The 22,770-nt window shown below is 43.9% G+C and overlaps 1 protein-coding gene across 1 annotated transcript; it reads right to left on the reverse strand.

The window, feature by feature from the left end:
* Nucleotides 1-1,514: 1,514 nt before the first annotated feature.
* shtn3 (shootin 3) lies at nt 1,515-22,382 on the reverse strand (the record flags this gene model as incomplete). Its single annotated transcript, XM_084469174.1, has 22 exons — nt 1,515-1,623; nt 1,785-2,091; nt 2,820-2,970; nt 3,255-3,332; nt 3,622-3,636; nt 4,162-4,265; nt 5,932-6,002; nt 6,418-6,607; nt 8,465-8,534; nt 8,860-9,070; nt 9,303-9,490; nt 9,537-9,686; nt 10,149-10,244; nt 10,748-10,852; nt 11,162-11,308; nt 12,076-12,170; nt 12,714-12,795; nt 13,032-13,129; nt 13,666-13,816; nt 14,014-14,108; nt 20,779-20,839; nt 22,338-22,382. The coding sequence occupies 22 exons, from the start codon at nt 22,380-22,382 to the stop codon at nt 1,515-1,517; spliced, it is 2,619 nt and encodes an 872-aa protein (XP_084325300.1).
* Nucleotides 22,383-22,770: the final 388 nt, after the last annotated feature.

A 22,770-nucleotide genomic window follows, 5' to 3' on the forward strand; every position in this document is an offset into this window, starting at 1 on the left:
AGCGGTGGTTCTTATATACTGGGGTTCAGGTGGGCTCTATAGGCAGCCAGTTATTAACAACATCCATTCAGCATCGTTGTAATTCATTAATTCCACACAAAAACATGTTTTCAATTAACAAACAAATAATCAAAATGTGAAAGTACTGTATCCATAAAAATGTGCCAATGTGAATAATTCATTTGCATACTAGTTAAGACGGTTTGTTAAAAAGTTGCATTCCCCCCAACAACAAAAAAAGTGTGAAGGAAAAAAAAAAAAGAGTGGTGGAACGCACACCGACAGAGCACAGGGGGGACCACAAGAGTGTCAGAGACGTGCAAAGGAGCGTGGCTCGATATTGGAGAAGGATCCTGCAGGTGGAGATGTTTCGAGGTGGCACGACACACACAAGTGTTTTTTTTAGCGCAGAAGTCCATTGAGAAGGTTCCTATGTCACGTGAGCCCGACCTGTGTCACCGCACACAGCTTCTCATTGGTCCTTCCACGTCATGGGATCTCAGTGGTGCCACAGCGTGTCCGGACATTTGATCCCTGGAACCCTACATGCGTGTTTTTGCAATTTGTTGAGATTCCATGAGGTCTTTCAAAACTTGAATTTCCCCAAATGTTCCTTCAATAGACTGAGAGGATGTTCTGGCGTAGACTTATATGAAGGAGTGGCATGTTGTTGATGTTTTGTATTGCATAAATAACTCAGGCTACTATGGAAACCTAGCTCCCTGGAGTTCCCTGGATCACGCTCTCCACTGCGGTCACGTCATCACCGAGTTCACAAGTCATTTGTTGATGTTCACAACTTTGCACCATTAAAGAGTCTCTAACTAAACGCATTAGGAACTGACTGTTCTTGTGTTTGCGCATTGAGGAAAAAAATGATCCCTGCTGTTGTTCTATCTATAATTTGCATACCTCAGTAGAAATGTGAGTGCACATACCCGTCCCACATTAGAATCAGTAAGAGTGCAGGAATTAGAGCAATAGCAAGTTAACTATAAAAGCATGTCTACTACAAATAGGGCTGCGCCTCTTTGCTTGATAACAAATTATGGAAATTTAACTCAGAACTCCCGGCGTATTGTTAGGATTGTAGCGTCTTAATATGCAATTATGTTCAGCTACAAAAGTGTTCTTGGTTGAGTCTAGTCAAGATTTCAGTATTGCGAAATTACATGATTGCAAACAAACAATATTGTGTATATACATGATTAATTGTGCAGCCCTAACTGTAATGAAGAGGAAGAAGAGCAAGAGGAGGAAGAAGTAAGGAGGCTGGAACTCAAAGCAGTACAGTAGATTATTTCTGAAGTTAAAAAGTGACACAGAGCACAGTGTGCGTAAACCAGAAAAAAACAACTCTAGTGTCTGCGTATGTTGTACAAGATCACGTGTCTGTCACTAAGGAAAACGGAGGCCTTGTGCCATGTCAAACGGTTTACTTTAAGGGTAGGTATGGTGAAGCTTCAGGTGACAACGGTCTCCAATAGGGGGAAGTGGTCAGATTAGTGAACCTCTCAGCACTCTGCTTCTGGGCTACCATTGGCTGGAGCACAAGGAGGCGGGGCAAGGTGTGTACTGCTGCTAGAATCGACTCCATTGCTCTTCTCATCATCTTCACCTCCGCTGTGGCACAGAGGAGAGAAAGGTCATTGTTTATGGATAGACAACAGCAGATACGTTTTAAAGGTCCCATGACATACCACGCCTGGTGATGTCATGGGACCTTTAAATACACACGCTCAAAATCACACACACACACGCACACACACATGCCTGACACACACCTGACAGTGCAGCCGTTGCTGACGGGCGACTCCGGGGCCTCATTCTCTGGTAAGGAGGTGCATGATCTTCTCTCCTGCCAGGAGGCTCCTCTGGGCTCCTTCCCAGTGTCAGAGCTCTTTCTTCTGGGCACCACGGGGCCTGGCCCAGGCCCGCGTCCCTCAGGGCTGACCCGTGAGCCGGCGGGGTCCGCGGGGGCCCCAAGACCCCCGGCGCTGTCTGGCTCCTTCCCAGAGGAATCTGAGCTGGTCCTCCTCCCGTTCAGGCTGTCAGAGGAGGAGACGTGCACCATCTGACCCTCCTTCTCACCTGAGAGAGGAGGAGGAGGAGGAAGCTGTTAGGAACACGGTTCTCTGGTTCTGCAACAAACACCAACCAGTAATCAATACCATTAGCACCTTGAGCCATATTCTATTTCTGATGTTATTAAACTCTTAGAAGGAGTTTTGTCAACATTTATGTCCCAAAATATGGATAAATTAGGGGAAATGTAATGTTGTGTAGCCATTGGAACAGTGCTTGTCGGCGTTCTATGACGTGGCGTCCTTAAAAGGGCGGCCGTTGAGCATTTTGTTTCTGAAACTTTGCCTTTCTGCGACGACAGCAAGTTTGTTTCATTAGCATATCGATAACGTACTATAGCTCTTTTAATAGGCCATAATATAACCCTCTTTCATGAGTCTGTCGTAGAGGTTTGCTTATGTAAGCAGTTTTTATTGCGCTCAGTGAGGTCAATCGATGGTTGGAATAATAGATCTGTCTGATTACACAGACCTGGAACTGATTCACAGGAACCCTTTACATGGCATACAGTGCCCCCTTCTGGAGACATGTGGTAATAATATGCACATGTTAGTGTGCATATTGTTTAGTCTAGCAAAAGATAGGAGGGAGAGGAGGAGGAGGAGAAGAAGAAGAAGAAGGAGAAGAAGAAGAAGAAGAAAGAAAGGAGGTGGTGCTGTACCTCCAGAGCGAGACATTCAGGTGAGAGAGAGAGAGAGAGGGGGGAGGTGGAGGAGGAGGAAGAGGAGCTGTACCTCCTGGTTCTCCTGCTCGGTTGCGTCTGCGTCTCAGGATGACCTCAAGCTCGCTGTCCTTCTTCCCCAGAGGAGGAGGAGCCGGGGCAGGAGGAGCAGCAGCCGCCGTCTGCTCCTGGGACCCACGGCTAGGACTCCTCTTCACCGTCTCCTGGAGGAGAATCAACCACCAGGAGCAGGACTTTAGCTCTTCAGGCACCGATTTTACACTGTTCTTATACTGCGGAAAATATTCCCATATTTAGTGACGGCTAATGTTTCATGTCTGTTCGTAGGGCAATTCCCAGACATACACATAGAACTTGAATCATTAAAAAGTAATTTGACTTGACATACACAGACCAACAGACATACAGATATACACAGACAGCCAGGCAGATAAAAACAGATAAAAAGGGAGCCAGCCAGCCAGTCAGATAGTACTGAATGAGTTACTAGAATGCCCATCAGTTCTTCCATGGCACTCTCCTGGGGTTTGGCTCCTAGGGGACTCTCCTCAGCCACTGGAGGCTGCTGGGAAAACACAAACGATGAAGTGAGTCAGTCAAAAGCTTTCATCTCCCCTCAGCCTCATAACCTTGACCACATCAGTAATATTGGTCTTTGTCACTAGTGTGTGTGTGTGTGTGTGTGTGTGTGTGTGTGTGTGTGTGAGAGATAGAATGAGAGTGCGGTGCAAGTGTGCATGTGTGTGCGTGAGTTGGGTTTCCTAGAGTCACAGGAAGTGACACGCGATACCCAATGAGGTCACTCATGCAATCACGATGGCAGTGGTGGTTGATGTAGACGTTTATTTACTCACGTTTACTGCCGCCCTCTGATGAAGAGAAGAATAGAGTAGAAAAATAAGGCCTTCTGCCCAACACACAAACCTCTAATATAATAATATAATCTATTATCGAATATAATTATTTACACAGAATGTTGTGATTTTGGAAAAAGAACAGCTAGTTCTAGAACAGCTAACTTCAGTCTAAATGTTTCAAATAATGCCATCTGAGTAGTTGTGACAAACGCTAAAGTTTTAGAAAAGACACACATATCGGGTTCCATGTGAGCAAGTGTGATGGCCATTGTCCAACGTTGTCAAACAACACGTCTCACTTTCTTACTACCACTCAGGAAAAGCGATTTGCAGACGGAAGTAGCAAACTTGTTTGGAAATGATCACACAAAACACTTTCTGAGCCCCAGAGGGGACGGTTTTCAACTTAAAAAAGTGATCCCTCACTTACTCTCTAAGGGATATAGCTACAAAGATAATAAAAATGCTAAAGTAATCAACAGGAAGAGAGGCCTGCTCTAACCGGTGAATGAAGACGGAATGGAAACGAAACCTCACCTTGCTGTCCTTGGATTTGACGGGCCGCAGCACCACTCCATGTTTGATCCTCTCCATCATCTCGTTCACGGCCTTCGACTTTACGTCGTCACCGCCCGCCGCAGCTATATACAGCGGCACATAACATCACATAACTCGTTACATTACAAATGACATTACATCGGAATCATGTTCCACACCCTCCACAACTACATACGACTGGGACATAACATTACAAATTACATTAGCCATTCATTACATCACACTGCATCTTTGCTTTGTCTTTATTCTACTTTTTTATTTTATCATATATTATTTGTATTTTCGATGGATAATTATAAACTTTATTTTTTTTATTCAGTATAGCACCTGTCACAGATCAATGCCAAAAAGTGCTTCACAAGAATAAACTAGAAAATGTTTTATCTGCAGAAAATGTGGTGAGTGCTGTAGTGCAAAGTGAGGTTGAAAGTATGTTTTAATAAAGCCACATAGTTTGAATAAAGATTGAATGGCTGAATGACTTAAAGCAAGTGAAGATTTGAACCAAAAAAAAAAAGTCTAAATGGAGTAAACAATGTAAACATGCACACCATTACTTTTTTTTTTTAGAATGGTTGGAAACAAATAAATTGAAGAGTTAAACAAATGGCTAAAGTGATAAATTTTGAATACATTTGAGATCAAATATAGAATAGCTTAGCTGTTAAAGCTGATAAAGTTTGAAATGGTTGAATGAAGTCAGTGTTACAGTTGTGTATGGTGTGTGTGTGTGTGTGTGTGTGTTTGATGTGTGTCATCACTTAGAGAACCAGAAAAAGGGTTATTGACGTTATTCTTTCACATCTAGTTAAGAGATAAGCTCACAAAATGATGAGGCTTGCATCGTTGGACTCATTGGAGTCTCTTTCATATGACCTTGTTTGTTTAGACAGCATGACGTGAAAAAGATTGTTTACATTAGTATTTAGCTTCTACTGGAAGTACATCAGATATGTAAGAAACTGCTAGCCTCTAGCCATATAAATGGCAGTCCCCACACACAAACGCCTGATATATAATAATAATTTTTAATATATATTTTTTCTATTTTTTTTATCATATTTTCAATCGATGAATCATTTTAGCGCCAGTGAAACAAGAAATAAAATAAATAAACTTAAACTGTAACCGTTTAAGCTTAGCATTGTGATTCTAGGTTAAATATGTGATAAATGTAATGAAGGTAATAGCCACAAGTGTGGCTATCAAAAAAGCTATGATCCGCTCTAGCCCAATCTAGAGTGCGTGACCTTATCACGCTTTAGCCTAAACGGAATACCAACTGAAAATATACGAAGCGGCTATGAAGTTAAACTGTTTTTGTTTTTTTTTATCCTCAAAAAGTTTAAAATATTTAAAATTTTTGAATGGTAGCGCGCAATTCCAAGCTAATATGAACATTTAAATAGTTGAATGGAGACTCTAGGTGAATAATTGTGGAAGGAAAAGGGTCCCAAAAATGTTAGAGAATAATAACAAAAGAAAGAATAAAGCCTAAGAAGAACAATAGTTGAGAGCTGCATGCAGCACTCACCTAATTATAAAACAAACTACTGTAACAAATACCATGAATAAAACAAAGAATAAAACATAAGCAAAGGACCTTAAAAACATAAAAAATGACAAACCCTTGACAGTACGAGGCAACAAAAGGCCAGTTTGAATTACTCACTACAAGAGACATTTCCGTACATGTCGAGACGGCCAAGAACATGTTATCCACCATGAGTTCTGATGATCTTAACCTACCTGTGGTCTCTTCAGCCTTCTGAGATCCCTTGGTATTTTTTGAACCTTTCCTCATGATGGCTATCAGAGAGCTGTGAGAGAGACATATAGACACAGAGAGAGAAACCCATACAGATAGAGCAAGAGAGAGAGCGTGTGAGTGAGATACAGATAGAGATGGAGATGGAGATGGAGATGGAGAGAGAGAGAGAAAGACAGACCGACAGACATACAGATAGACAGCCATAGAAATAGGGACATAAATAGAGAGTGACAGAGAGAGGGAGAGAGAGATACAGACAGAAACAGAGTTAATTCTGGCACCACATTTGATGTATAAAAAAAGATGAAAAGATCAGAAAGATGTATATATGGCCACTCGTTAAATAGTTGTAGATTAAATGTAGTCCTTCTTGCGTGTGTCCACGTTTAGTACATTAATTCAATACATGAATTCAACCCTATAGCGATTGATTCATGAGTTAGATGAATGAGCCATCTCCTCACCTGAGGGGGTTGCAGCGGGAGGGGGGAGGGGGTGGCGGAGGGGGCGGGGGCGGCGGAGGGGGAGGAGGGGGCGGGGGTGGAGGAGCGGGGGGAGGGGCGACCCCAGGTGGCGGGGGCGGGGCTCCGTCGCTGGTTGCCACGGTAGCAGAGGAGGAGCCGTCTGTCTTCTGGGCCTCCTGCAGCTCCCGTACTGGAGAGGCAAATGAGGGGGTGGGTTTTACTGCCACCGATCCTTCATCCAATAAGATGGGGGTTTCCCCAAGGGGCCAAGCAAGGCACCAACAATCATGTTATTGGCGGTTTAATTACCATTGAGGAGTCCCAGCTGAAACACTGTTAGCTTAGTAATAAAAATAGGCCAGCTACCCCTCTTGGCCCAATCGTAACTGCTGTATTACATATTCCTTGATATCGACCAATAGGATCACAGTGCTCACCAGTGCACCAATGGAAGCGGAGGTAATGGAATTTAGTACAGCAGATAAAACAGAGACGGGCTTTCTTTCATTTCTGGGCTGCAATTTTCAAAGAAATTAATAATAGCATATGCCACATTCTAAAATTAGCTTATGGTCAAATATAAAGATAAGACAAGAAAAAAATCTCTATCCCTTGTTGCTATATTGTTCACTTGAAGCAGTTGGCTTGTTTGATAACTTGTATTGCATTTTGTGGATTGTATCTTAACTTTTAAATGCACATATTGTCATTCACTTTGGACAAAAGTGTCTAAATAAATGGGATGGAATGGAAGGTACTACAATGTTCGTTAACATCAAGTTGTTTCATGATTACTGATGTGTAATTTCATCTAATTTCATGTAATTTAAACACTTTATAACTCTGGCTAATCCAATCTGTGAAAAATACACTCCTTACTTATATTTCTCTATTCATATCATAATAAAATCCAATACCAAATGCTTTATCGGCGAGGGGAACGTAAATTTACTTAATAAAATACAAATCCAATATATACAAACTTAAAAATATAATCTCTCTCTCTCTCCATTATCTATATATGATGCTCTATATCTGTACATCTATACCTATATCTATGCTCTCAGGAGTATGTGTAAGCATGTGTACATTAGATATAGGCCATATATGTAGGTCAACTGTTCACATGCCTGGAGAGAGAGAGTGTGCTAACTTGAGATGGTAACAGCTAATGTTGGGCTGTAATGTGTTGTATGATGATATGGGAGGCCAGGGAGTCGGTGAGTATGGTAGAAAATAATGAAGGTTTAAAAGGATATCTCCATATTTTTGGAATAATAGTAGAAAATAACCGGGTCAACAGATTGGGGAGGGTCCTGGCCCTTTGTCATTCATAACACCTCAGAGGGTCCTGGGCTGACCGGAGACCACCAGACAGGCATTCCTCTAGTAAATGATATCAGCCTATTTCTCAGTTCACTAGAATATAAGTATGAGTAAGATTAACTTTAAGTATAAAACATACAATCATATAAGATAAGTATTGTTACAGTGAAGCCAAATGTTAAACACTTGATATTACCTGGCTCTCCTTGATCAACTTGATCAATCAAAATGTCGCTCATTCACGTGCTAACAAAAGAAGAAAGCCCCACCTCATTTACGTTTTAGTGGTCCCTGAAAGAGACTGGCTCACGTCCGAGTGAGAAGAGACGTCCTCCTGCGGTTCCTCCTCCATATGTTCTTGTGATGTGTATTCTGGCAGAGTGAACTGACTGACTTCACTCAATCCATACTTTTACTAAAAGTCAGACAGTACCACCTTTATGATTATGACTGTAAATGCCACAGACAAATAAAGTGGCATTATTAACTATTACAATGCATGTTTTACTGTTTAAATTAATATTGGTTTTACAGGGCTCATCTCTTAAACACATGTGATGAGTCATGGTGATTTAAGATCAGATTATAAACAAGGCGATGAATGGACTTTAATCAAAGACCTCACTTCATATAATTCATGTGTAATCTATAACTTCATGTAACTACAATGTTTAATATGTAACCCTATTTTTATGTAATTCTTGCTAAATTACTATATTACTGAATGTATTATGGACAACGGGGAACGGGAAGGCCCGTGGTTTAGAGCGTTGTGATTGGCCAAGGGCATGCTGGGAGAACAACACAATGGGAATATAATTCGGGTCTTGACGACTGTTCGGGAGTTCTTTGACGACTCAGGTTTTGCCGTTACTCTGCATAGTGACAATAAAGCCTTGATCATACTCATCAAGTTGTTGAGTATTATTATGTTGGTTTTATCCACAACATGAGCAGCCTACCTCACCCTCACTTCAGCACCAGGGTGGGTCTGCAGTAGGGGGGGGGGGGGGTAGTCGTGAGTCGCAGTTAGTGGTGCAAAGTCCTCTTCATGGCCCACTCCTATGTATTAGGGGTTCACCTGGGTATGGAAAGACTAGGGGCAGAATACCTGACCTCTTTTACTGGCCCGGAGTTAAGAGAGAAGTCACCCAGTACTGTCAGGCGTGTCCGCAGTGCCAGCGCACTGCCCTGAGATCCTTTGATCCCGATGCCCATTATTGAGGTACCCTTCGACCCGCTGGCCTTAGACATTGTGGGACCTCTCCCAAGGCCAGCCGGGGCCATCGGTACATCTTGGTCATGGTGGACTATGCCACCTGCTACCCTGAAGCAGGCTCGTCGAAAGGTTTAACAAAATGCCTAAACAGATGCTTAAGAAGGCCATGGAGACCGATGGGAAGAACTGGGACCAGCTAACTTCCCCACGTCCTCTTCGCAGTCTGCAAGGTACCCAAAGCCTCCACAGGGATCTCCCCCTTTGAGTTGCTTTATGGTCGGAGACCAAGGGGACTCCTCGACCTCGCATAGGACGCCTGCCGACCCTCCCGTCATCGTACCATGGACCACATGGAGCAGGTATGGGAAACGCATGGCACAGGTCTGGCCCATGGTCCGAGATCACCTCCAACAGGCCGAGCAGGCCCAGGCTCGGGTATGCTACCGCGGTGCTAACTGCCCCTCTCCCGTCCCGGTGGTCCTGGTGGCAGGGGCCGTATATGGTGGTCGACCGCGCCAGAGAGGTAAACTACCAGGTGCGGCAGCCGGGGAGGCACAAACCCACCCAGGAATACCACGTCAAACTCCTGCAACAGTGCAGGGCCGAGGCAACCCCACCAGTCCCCATCCCCTTGGTCCCGGTCAACTGGCGTGGCATACCTGACGACCTCAGGCCAGGCCCAGAAGCAGGACCTCAGCGAGGTTGTGTTGCAGCACCAGGACATCTTTTCGGAGGTATCCGGGAGAACAACGGTCGGCAACACGTCATCCAAAGGACAGCAGGAGTCACGGTGCGCATCCCACCCTACCCCCTTCGGCGTCCCCTCGCAACGTCCGACCCCAAGGTCAAGGCCATCCTCAACTGGCCCCGCCTCACCTCCAAGAAGCCGGTGAAGTCCTTTCTGGGTCTGGTAGGCTACTACCAGAGATTTATTCCCGGTTGCGACACCCTGACAAGCCCCCTCCACGATCTGACGCGGAAGGCTCTGCCAGACCCCGTAACCTGGTCGGAGGCAGCCGAGGGGGCATTCAGTCTCCTTCAGCAAGCCCTCTGCTCAGAGCTCCTCCTAATAACCCCAGACTTTCCACTCTCCACCTTTTAGTCCACACAGATGCGTCAAAGGTGGGTCTGGCGTGGAGCGGTACTGTCACAGATCCGGGCTGGTGAGGAACATCCGGTGACCTACATTAGCAGGAAACTCCTCCCCAATTAACGGAACTACTCCACCGTTGAGAAGGAGTCCCTGGCCATAAAGTGGGCACTGGACAAGCTCCGCTATTACCTAGTGGGGTGGGAGTTTACTCGGACCATGCGCCACTCAAGGGGATGGCGACTGCCAAGGATACAAAAGCCAGGGTGATGAGTCGGTTCCTTTCCTTGCAGTACTACAGGTTTCAGGTGGACCACCGGCCAGGGCGGGAACATGCCAATGCCGACGCCCTGTCCCACACTAAATGAGTTTCCATCCAAAGGGAACGGGACACGAGGAAGGAAGATTTCCCTGGATGATCACCGGGAGCCGCCTGAGGGAACTTGAGTATGTATTTCAGAGTGTGTATGTCTGACTGTGTGTGTGTGTTTGTGTGTGTATGTCCAAGTGTGTGTCTGTGTGTCTTCCTTTTATATCAGTGTTCCATGTATTTATCGTACTAGTACTTCCGTATTTATACGTGTGTTGATCTGTGCTTCTCCTCCCCTCTCACCTCTCTCCTCCAACTCCTGGCTTCTCTTCTCTGCATGCTCGAGGCGTCCCTGCACCTCCTTCTTCTCCTGCTCCAGCCGAACCTCCACTTCCTTCCTCTCCTCGTCCAGGAGGTCCACCTGTCTCCTCAGGGCCTCTAGTTCCCCCTGCAGGGCACTCTGCTGAAGCTCAGCCTCTAGTGCATGCACCTGCAGCACATACAAAGAGACCCATACACAGACCCCCACACACACACACACACACACACCAAACACACACACACACACCCAGGCACGCACCCAACCCCCCACAAACACACACACGTACACACACATATAGAAATCTATTTAAATATGGGTTTCGGTTGTTTCAGTTCCATAAGTATGATGCACTCTGAATGCCCGGTCTTTAACACATCTCAAACACAACCTGCATTTATATTGGAGATGACCATGGTGATTATGATAGTTCTGAAAGTGATAGTGTAATTATGAGGATGATAGAGATGATGACGGTACCTTCTGCTGATGCTGCAGCCTCTCGTCCTCCAGCGTCTTAGTAACCGTGGCAATGTCCTCTAGGGCCTTGAGCAGCTGCATGCTGGGCTCTGCGTTCTGCATCAGGATCACACTCTGCCTGTTGGCCTCCTTCTGCTTCACCAGCATCTGGATTGTGTGTGTGTGTGTGTGTGTGTGTGTGTGTGTGTGTGTGTGTGTGTGTGTGTGTGTGTGTGTGTGTGTGTGTGTGTGCATATGCGTTCATGTTGTTGAAGTGGGTAAAGGGGTAAGAATGGAGGGAATTTGTTATATACCGTCCCCAAATATCTACAACCAGTGCAAGTGACATTGCAATTTTTACTGCTAAACTTCGACGGCTATATACGTGCATGTTGTGCATGTCATGAAACAAGGTTAAAAAGTATACAAATGAGGTGGTAAGAGGGAAGTGGGTAAGACAGGTTATTGGGCACATATTGTAGACTTTTATGGAAAGTTTTGCTATATCTACTGTAGTGCATCAATGCTTACTGAGTATAACAGCAATGGGACTTTAACTCTACATGTATAATTCAGCTTTACAGGTGTTTCTAATAACCGTTCAATAGCCTACATTAACAACGTAGCAAGCTAATGTGCAGGAAAATGCTTGCATTGCTTGGCAACAGTCCAGTCCCAGTCCAGTTGCCAAACTATTTGTGTTGTGAGCCAAATAAATGATTCAATAAACAAACAAATCATAATCTGTTGTCACTTATTACTGTTAACTGATAAATGGCGCTTGTAGAACTACTCTATAAACGCAATATCACACCTGAGGTTTTTGCCAAATTGGTCAGTGGAGCATCTTCCATTGATTATTAGGGTCATTATATGTTTATGTGGAGCCAAGGAGTCACACTTCACGCTATCATCATGCAGGGAAGTGGTCTCACCTCGTGGGCATAGGTCTCTGCCTCCACCCTGAGGCTCTGCTCCAGGTCCAGCTGGTCTCTGAGGCCCCCAAACTCCTGGGTTGCCATCATGGACACTACACACAGGAAGCATTTGGTTCAAATGTTTCCCACTATTTACTATTTAGTCATTCAGCAGCAGCTTTTATACACAGCAACTTCAGTGAATTTGAATACATACATTCAGTCATTAAGGAGCAGGTAGGGGTTAGACATCTTGATGGCTACAGGCAGATTGGATATTAAGTATATATACTGTATCTAGATATCTTGCTCTAGGATGACATGTAGACTGGACATGAAGGAGCAGGTAAGGGTAAGATAGCATGATCTAGCTAGCTCTATAGGGTGCCTTCAGGCAGACTGGGCATTGGGTAAACTTGGGTCATTGGTGAAACTGGGTACTTCCTAACCTCCTGATAGGGTTATTAAAAGTTTATTTAAATCCTTTCCCCATAGATATTAAACAGGAATCTCACGTTTCATTACAGATAATGAAGAGGACGTAAAACACATAGCTATGGAGGACTCTGTATGGATCTAATCTAATCTAATGAGTGTTATGAAGCTGTGTTGATCCAGTTCCAGTAGTCTGAGGTGATTTGGTGTGAGGGACTCACCTCTATTGAACCTCTTGATGGTTTTATTCTGCTGTTCGATAGTTTCCCGAAGCTCTTTCATCTCCGCCTGCTCTCTCTCCGACTGGACACACAATCATATTGCACATTTACAAAATCATAATCTTCCAAAACATCAAGCATTGATTCAGATCATGAACCATTTGAATTGTGGTGTCAGTAGTTAATATTAATATTAATTAATTAATATTTGTATTACGTAAGAAAATGCCAAGACTTCTTTTTGTGGTAATTATGACTTTAAGGTTCTGCTGATGTTGAACCTTTTTCTACTTGGTTAGGACTGCTCTTAGTGCTTACCTGTGCAGTGAGCTCCTCTATCTGTCTCTGCTGGTTGTGGATCTGACACACAGACTCCTTCTTGTCCTCCAGAAGTGTGTTCACCGTCTCCCGAAGCTCTACAACGTATAGAAAGTGGTGAATTCATATTTTCTCAGGAACCTAAATGCTCTTATTTGAGGATGATCCTGTTTAAATATTCAACTCTTACCTCGAAGCATTCATATTTCACTTTGAATCCTTCTTTGACTTGGGGTTTAAATCCCTGTGTGTGACTTGCTGTTGGTATTTCTTTTGAATCCCCATATTTGACTTACTATTGGTTATGTGTTTAAACCTCTACCTTTGACTTTGGTACCTTACCTTTGCTAAGATATTTGACTTACTCTTGGTAATGTTGGTCTTATGTTTGAACTCCTAACTTTGACCTGTTAGTGAGTTTGAACCACATTTCTGACCTGCTGTTGGTAGGGATTATCATGAATTGACCTCTACCTTTGAAGTTTTGATGGTCATATGTTTGAGCCCCTATGAAAAAATCCCAACACTTGACCTGCGTCAGGTTATGTTCAAACCTCTAACTTTTATCTGCTGCTCATTGAGTGTTCAAGTCCATGCCTTTGACCGACTGTTGGTCATGTGTTTGAGTCCCTACCTTTGACCTGCTGCTGGTAGTGGGTAAATGAGTCTGGGCTGGTGTCAGAGGTGTCTGAGACCTCCTCCAGGGAGATGCAGGGCAGCATCTCGTCCAGACTGGTCCGAGATGATAGGCTCAGGTACTTCAACTTCCTGTTCTCACAGTTCAGCTGGAGGTCACAGAGGACATAATGTCAAGAGGTTAACATCATTGGGATGCAAACAATTAGGCTATGAATATAAAAACAATACATGCTCCAATCATTTTTAGATTAGAGTATATTATGTGAACTGTAGTGTGTGTGTGTGTGTGTGTGTGTGTGTGTGTGTGTGTGTGTGTGTGTGTGTGTGTGTGTGTGAGAGTCACCTTTGTGGCAAGGGCCTCTGCGTTCTCCCGACATGACTTCTCGATCTCCAGCTGAGTCTGCAGGACGTTCACCTCCTCGATCACCATCTGAGACACTGCACACACACACACACACACACACACACACACACACACACACACACACACACACACACACACACACACACACACACACACACACACACACACACACACACACACACACATACACACACACATACATTTCAGAGTTACTCTACTGCTCTGTAGTAGGGATGGGTCAGAATATTTGATTATTCGATTATTCGTTCCTGAGGGTCAAAGTTGATTTTCAACATTTGGACCGTTAACATTTTTTCCCATTCAAATAAACAAGAATTAACGGACGGAACTAATGTTGGCTCTGTAGCACTATTAGTTTTTTTTATTATTATTATTATTAATCATGTACAGAAAAACAATATACACAATACACAAGCATAAATATTAATATATATGCATACAACACAAACACTGATCACTGTTAAAGTTTGTTTTTTTGTGTTCAAGATATTAAGTGATTTCTTGCCGATGATCCATGGCTGCCTTTGTGAATGTCGGCACACATCGAATAATCGATTATTCGTTCATACCACCCACTGATTATTCAACCATGAAAAATTTGAGTTATTCACATCCCTACTTTGTAGAGGGACACAGAACCACCTAGGGTGCCATCACTGGAATACTCAAGATGCACTTCACACACTGCACAACTCAAAGCCAGTGAATTGATCTAATGGTTTCATTACTTTATATGCTGGTACTTAGGGGGTTAGAAAATACTGCAGGTCTGTGAGGAAATGTAATGTTCTGTATTGATTGTGTGTAGAGCTAGGAATAAGAAACATAATGCGTTACTCTCCAATTGAGAGTTTCTCATAGAAAAACAATTGACATCATCAGCAAACACACCAGTCATTCTGCCCACACATCCTAATCATCCTTCACCTCCCAAATATAAAATTTCCCATAATAACACCCTATCCGTCAGACCACAGATCGAGTTAAGCCCTGTTGTGGTCAATGTAGCCATGGTAACCGCCTTGCTGCCCTTAGTGAACCAGACAAACAGCAGGGTAGCCAGTGCCCCAGTATTGGGCCATGGTTAATGCTTGCCTTAATGCCTTAATACAATTGGCTTGCCTTATTGTGTGTATGCCAATGTAACAGTGTTATGCTAAACTCAACGCTAACACCTATTGCGAAAGTTCTGAAGAGGGCCTAGGGTTAGGACCGGACTATGAAGCCCTTTCAGATTGTAACTGTGATTAAGAACCATACAAATTAAGTTGTTTTGAAGTCTGGTGACACATGATGACCAGGTATCCATGCTGGCTGATAGTAACACCTGGCTGCCACTTGGACTGGTTACTGCAGAAGTGTCATTGTTTCTATTTTGGTAATATAGACTAGAACACAAAATCAAACATGCACGCACGAAAACAGAGTATGCCAGTGCTGAGCTGCGCTGCATTCATAATGCATGGGTGGAGTAGCTTGTAATCTGAAGCTAGTGCAACCGATGCCACCAGCCCACTGTCAACATTAAAATATCCATACAAAAAAATAATCTTTCTTTCATGAATAGATAATACACAAAGTTTAATTAAAATCACTTGAATCAACTGGTTCTTGTTCATAACCATTCTAAATCAAGGCTTCCATAAAGGATAATGAATGAAAAACAGAGAGCGTGGGAACAACAGCCTGGTCGTGTTTAACCTGGGGTGCACAGCGGCTGTTTAACAGACTGATACTGCGGCCTAAGGATCTGCGCGTGGGGAGCCTTTAAGCAGCGTTTTCAAGGCTTGCTTAATAAGACACAAGACTGCTCCCTGAAGAGAGGCCACATCCACGCTCGATTTCACAATGCCAACCAGCGGAGGACCAGAATCTGCAGCCAAATGTGGGAAAAAGCTTTAAGTGTAGAGTGTTTAAGTTGTGAATTGTTAACCTAGTGACCTTCCTAACAAGGCATTCATCCTCAGCTCCACCATCAAATATTCACACAGGAAACATACACTCTAGGAGTGGACAGACCGACAGCTGAATGGGTGAGAGGATGAGAGGGGAGGAAATGAAAGGAGGAGATGAGGGGGGGAAGAGGAGAGGAGGGGTGGAGAGAAGAGGAGATTTGGGTTGAAGAGAAGTGTGTAGAGGAAAGCTGAGAGGACATCGGAGGAGGATGGGGGGGTGAGGAGAGTACGGAGAAGAGGGGGAAATAAGGAGGGGAGAAGAGAGAAAGGAGTAGAGCAGAATTGAGCGGAGAGAGAGAGGAGAGTTCTGAGAGGATCAGGAGTGGGGAGGAGAAAGGAAAAGAGATCAAACTAAGATGATGGTAAGATGAAGGGTGGCAAGAGAGACCAGAAAAGGAGAGCTCCGTGCTCAGCAAGCATAATTCATTTTTCATCCATGAGTGAATGTTTAATGGTTAGATGGAGGACTTTGTGGAGCGATTCAATGTTAAAATGTAGACCGGCGGTGCTCTTAGACGGCTCTTTGAGCCGCTGTTCACAGTCCTTTGCACTCCACATCTTCCGCCTGCCCAAACACACTACCGCCAGCACACAAGTCATAGGGTCAGCCTGCATGCACCAGGTGGACTCTGGGCCAGAGAGGCTTGTTAAATAACTAAAAGCCGCTGTAGGTACAACGTGGGTCCCTACGCCGTTATAGCTTGCATTATATGGTTCTGCGTCAGTGATTCGGAGCAAAGTCCAAAAAATCACCAAAAGTCACAAAGTGGACTTTCTTATGTGAAGATGATGTGTGGTACCAATATGAACATATATGCAAAGCTCATCAAGCTCATTCAATATGTAATCTTGTAGCATCTATATTGTGTTTATACCCAATGGTGTCAATGGGGATTGCAACTGTGGATGTCATTTCCTATATCGGGAACGTTACGAGGTAACTAATTGGCTTCGGTCTTTATATTTTAATTTTCTGGATTTACATTACTGTCTACACCAGCAGTTTCACCTGTCAAATAACCCCTCTAAGACCTAAACTTTAATAAAACACTGGTGCAGGCAGCTGTTCCATAGGGACAGAGAGGATGAGGAGTTGTTTTATTGGCCCAGTTGGGTAGCAGGGAGCTGCTCCCTGCACTGCAAGTATGCATAAATCAAACTCTTTCAAGGATATCTAAAGTCAGTAGGCTGACTTTAATTTGCGCACCAACACACACACACACGCACGCACACACATGCACGGATACTCTCTCTCTTCAGAATTAATCCAGATCTTTTGGGAGAATGAATAAAAATAACCATTGACAATGCATGTGGATTAGCCTGTGGCTATCATCAAGTGTTCAATCACTTACGCCGGCATCTGGTTCTGTTCTCATTAAACTGTCAAGAGTCAAACCGGTTGAAGCGCATGGCAGTCACTGGCTTGTAGCATGTATTGCTGGCGGATTTGACGTTCATTCATGGCTCTTTCTATGAGGGGTTTAGCTAAGAGAAACCCCTGGACTGTAGCTTCAAGCACGTATAAGCACATATAATAGGAGGGGAAGGCATGGCACTCAAACTAATAACCATCCGCTCAGCTGTAGGCTGAGGTTTAGTTTTATATCTGGACGCAGACTAGACTGACGAAATATGTGATACTGGATACGTGAAGGTCGGCCAAAAGTGTTTTGCTTTCAGATGAACGTTTAGATTGTTTCATATATTGACAGCAGCTATACAATACGGTAAACATGAGCGAGTGTGTGCGCACATTTCTGTGTGTGTGTGTGTGTGTGTGTGTAATAGCCCTAATTCTTGAAGCTAATATAACTAAGGCTTCTTCTGTAGCAAATCCCGAAGCGAAACAGGAGCTTGGGGAGGAATAAGAGTAACTAGCATGTAGGTTATCAAACTGTCACGATTCATGTAGCATCAGTGGAGAACCTAAACCCTGTATTAATATTATCATCTTACAATCATCTTAGTTTTTACCTTCTTTTTAGCATTGTTAATATTATCCATGACTGGGATGGTGGGTCAGTGGTGCGATGATGGCACTTTTATTGGATATAGTACATGGATATAAGTACAATGTATTTATGTAGCACCTTTCAAATACATTTGCAAAGTGCCTTACATTGACAAGCATAACTGACAGGGATAACAAAAGAAATGTCAGATGCAGATGAGTGTGTGAGCATGACTCTGTAGTTAGCTCTGTAGTTCACAACAGGCCTACAGAGATGGATGTGATGCAATGACAGCGCAAAGCAGGAGCTAAACTGAGCTAACCCATCATCGTCTCAGCACAGCATCCTAGCAGATACATAAGTAGGCCAGCCTGACTCAGCGTTTTCACGCCATGGCCTCATTTGTTCATTGACTAAGAAGTCGACCATTGTCGACCAAAAACATTCTAATATTTTGGGATCTAGTTCAGGGATTTAAGTAATTTTCTTGTGTATAATAGGCTAAATGGTTGTTTTTGCGTCAGTATAAAACCATTATTATCGACTTACATCCATGGTGCAAAGGTAGATTTAAAGCGAAGCTATAGCGTCAACATCGCTGTTCTCGTCTGTCACCCAGACGAACATTGTTTTCACAGCGAGTCACGTCATAGCATCAGTGCCTTATTTCCAAATTAATATTAACACAATAATGTGTACTTCCGCCTAGTCTTCACAATGACGGATATCAGATGATTCAGTCTTTTCAAATGCAAATTAGGTTTGCGTCTAAGTCAAATTTCACCCGTCTCATTCGCTGCCACAAAATGAAGTCCCTCAAATAATATGGAGGAGCAAGCCGGAAATGAATGCGCATGCTTGAAGTCCATGATTATTACCAGTGCATAATGAACCCGGTACCGGCTCCACCTCTCTGACTCTGCTGCTGAATAATTGACGGCTGGCGGAGACTTTAATAATTCAACAGAATAATATGACGTCCCCCAAGGCCCCGGGGGAAATGGAGTGACTGAATGAGAGAGGATGAATAGAAGAATGGGACGTAAGAGTGTGACGGCACAGAGGGATGATTGCTGCCGAGGAGGAATGGAACCAAAGGATGGCTGTTTTTTTTTGTTTTTTTTCTCGCTGACTCAAGCCCTCAAGGGGAGTGACTAGCGTTTCATCCTACTGGTCTGTAGTGTGTCACTTGAACCGCCATATTCCTTCTCTAACCACCACCGCAAGAACCGAGTGGGCCTGTCACTGTTAAAAAGCACCAGATACAGAGCACAGTTTTATTCACCCTCATCCTAATAGTCCAATGACTTTGGTTACATTTAAACCAAAACAGTTAGGATATCACATAAACTGAGGCAGATTAATTATGTATGAAGTCAGCAATACACTATCATAACTGCTGTTCATCCTTCAGCTTAACCTACAAAATGTCTTCAGTTCCTTTCATCCATAGAACCTTACGGTAAACTCAGATACATGCATAAGGAGCAGGTCTAGGGGGCCAGCAGGTACACTTCGGTCTGCAAACACTGTGGATCGAACCCATTTGGCTGGGAGTTGAACACCCGCAGCCATGAGACTATCCTGTATATCACAGCTTCACCTTGATCACCTTTTCAGGAAGCCGATCATGAAACCGATTAACTTTTTTAAAAACAGTTTTCTCTGAAGCACAACAGCAACTAAGTGTCAGGAGTGACTGCAGGAAGCTGGAATCTGGCATACAGGTTGGCTACCCCAGTTTAAACAACTGGCACTAGAGTTAAGATCATGACAGCACCTACGACGGATCCTCTCTGATCACACATACGCATGCACGCACATGCGTTAAACCCTACAGGCTCCTTAATGTCATATCTAAAATTCAGCTGTAAGTCCCTTCTGATAACAGTGTCTGCTAAATTACCAAATAGTTCCAAGTCTAAGAAAGACCCACCCAGTATAGGTACAGCGTTGTCTTACCTTGTAGGATAGTCATCGCAGCACTCAGTCTACTGTCCCGTGTGTCCCGATCAATAGTTAATAGTGCAGGTCAAATCATCTAACACTTCCTCACCCACCCCTGGTTGCTAGGTGGAAAGAGACTCACACGTGCCAAAACACAAATGGGAGGCTATGGTTGGCTCTGTGCCATGGAGTGGGCTGGGGGGGCGGGGGCGGGGGGGGGGGGGGGGTCGTCATGGAAACTGAGAAGCTCCTTCTAAATGTAACCATTCAGAGGGCCACTCGCTGGCGATGTCACAAACAGAGAGGTGTGGGAACAGGTGCAAGGGTGGAGAGAGGTGTGTGTGTGTGTGTGTGTGTGTGTGTGTGTGTGTGTGTGTGTGTGTGTGTGTGTGTGTGTGTGTGTGTGTGTGTGTGTGTGTGTGTGTGTGTGGTCGGTGCTCTGAAGAAATATTGAAGGTACACCAACATTGTAACACCAACAATCACAAGTCTCTCTCATTATAAATTGTTTTGGCATCTATATGCTGCTTTTATCCAGAGTGACAGTGTATTCAGATGCAGATCATAAAGGAGCAGGGAGGTGCTAAGGGTATCTTGCTCAAGGACGCCTATATTGGGATCGAACCCAGAACATTTTTGTTCAGAGTCTAACACCGTAACCATTAGACTTAGACCCACCACTAACTCGCATCATCATTGTGGTCCTTAAAGTCTGAATGTTCATTTCATGAACTTTGCAGATTTCATTGGTCCAATAGTCGCATTGTATGAATGTTATTTGTGACTACATCAGAGCGATGGGGGTCGAATGAAATGGCTTGCATGGAGGAAGTTGCCTTTGCGTCCCAAGAAAAGGAGAAACTCACCTCTCTTTATGTGTTTGAGCTGTCTCTCCGCCTCATCTCTCTCCTCCACCAGTCTGCTGCACTGCTGGCACACAACATCACACAGGTTAGCCTCGCACTAGCACACTTACCCACGCAGGTCGCTGCGGCATGCAGAGTTCAGAGACAGGTGCATGTTGAATGCATTTGACTAGACAACTGCGGTTAGCAGTTTGCTAAATTATTCAGATTCAGATTCGGTCTGTCGTAACAGAAAATCTTCTTTGACATGGCTCAACATACAAACAGGACAATGTACTGATGAGCAGTCATACAACACAGATTTCTGCAGGCACACACAGTGTGCATAGATCTTAAAACAAGTATACTGATTTACAAGATAAAAGCTGTGGAGCTTTGTTTTTAATACATCTTAATTTGAACTTAATTACAATTAAATAAAAACTTTTTAGTCTTTTAGTCCTATGAAAAAACTAAAAGTGCATTGCCAAAAGGTGTTCCATCACTGATCAAATTAAAACATACATAGAGGGCATACTGTGAACATACTGTAAATGACTGAGTTAAACACGTGTAGCTGTTTCGATGGGTGTTTTACATTTACATAGAATTTACATGTATTACTTATTCACCATTCATTGTTTTCATACTTTATCTTCCCATAGTCTTGCCTAATACAACACTAATTGTAAACGTATTCTAATTATACATATTCTCTTTCTAAAAGTGTTTTTTTTCAAGGGGTCTTTCATCAAAGCTTTAGTCACACACCTGCTTCACCCCCAACCCCAAAACGGTCACATTCGATCAATATCTGACAGGAGTGAGTGAGTGTGTGTGTGTGTGTGTGTGTGTGTGTGTGTGTGTGTGTGTGTGTGTGTGTGTGTGTGTGTGTGTGTGTGTGTGTGTGTGTGTGTGTGTGTGTGTGTGTGTGTGTTCAGATTGACTCGTCACCTCCCCAGCTGAGGTCTACGGTCAGAGCCCTGCTGGATGGGTTTAAATCCCGCTGGGGCCTTGTCTGCACTGTGTGCAGCGCGCTTGGTTCTACGCAAAATAACTGAATATGTAATTAGCTATTGTAATCTAGAGGGGATTCTGTACCACGTTTAAAACCATCAAAAGGGTCAATAATGGGAGGATGAGGTTCTATTTTTTTCCACCCCTGCCTCGACTGCATTATTCCTTTGATTTATTTTTACTGAATGAAGACAGGAGAATCTCGCATCAAACAACATTGAAGTAAACCCTTGCCTTCACCATCATCCATTGTCCAACACAAACCCCATTTTGGAAATGAGAAATAAATAACTTGTAAATCGGAACCTAATTATTATGTCCGATGTAATCTCAGTTTCGTTTGAAACGGCGAGGGTAGCAACACATTTTGGGAGGGGTCCATCCATCTCTCCATATTCACACCGGCTGGCAAAAAGAGGTTTAATTTGAATCTAGGCCTAAATTATCCTCCAGTAAGCCTAGCTAACACTGATGTAGACGATCAATCGGCACATGTTAAATTACATTTGTGACAATTACAGCAGAGGGAGCTAAATGCTATCTCTGGGTATCTCGGCGCTCACCTCGGTCTCCATCTGGGGGTCTCCGTTCTGCTCGCAGTTCTCCATCTGTCTACCGGCGGTATATTTTAGCTTACTCTACTAAAAAAGATCACCCCAAGATGCAGGTCTGAGCGCAAGAAACAGTAGTATTATCCAAGTGGCATGTTTCGGTGTTAAGCTTAAATCGTGGTTACATATTTAACACATGGGCTAGTGATGTAGCAGCTGCCCACCGGCGGAGATAATACAGGGTCCTCCTCCTCCTTCAGTGCACAGCATCATCATCTGGCTCCCCTAAGTACCCGCCCCTCTCCTCTCGGCCCAATTCAGCTTTTATTGCGCATCTCTGAGACCAGCCGGAGAGCCGGGCCGCCTGGAGAGCAGCCAGCAGGTTTAGTGTAACACAAAAAAAAAAAAAACACAGTTGGAGCCAGGCCCGAAAATGCAGGCTAAT

Source organism: Micromesistius poutassou (assembly GCF_964030765.1).
Source record: "Micromesistius poutassou genome assembly, chromosome: 6".
NCBI lineage: Eukaryota > Metazoa > Chordata > Actinopteri > Gadiformes > Gadidae > Micromesistius > Micromesistius poutassou.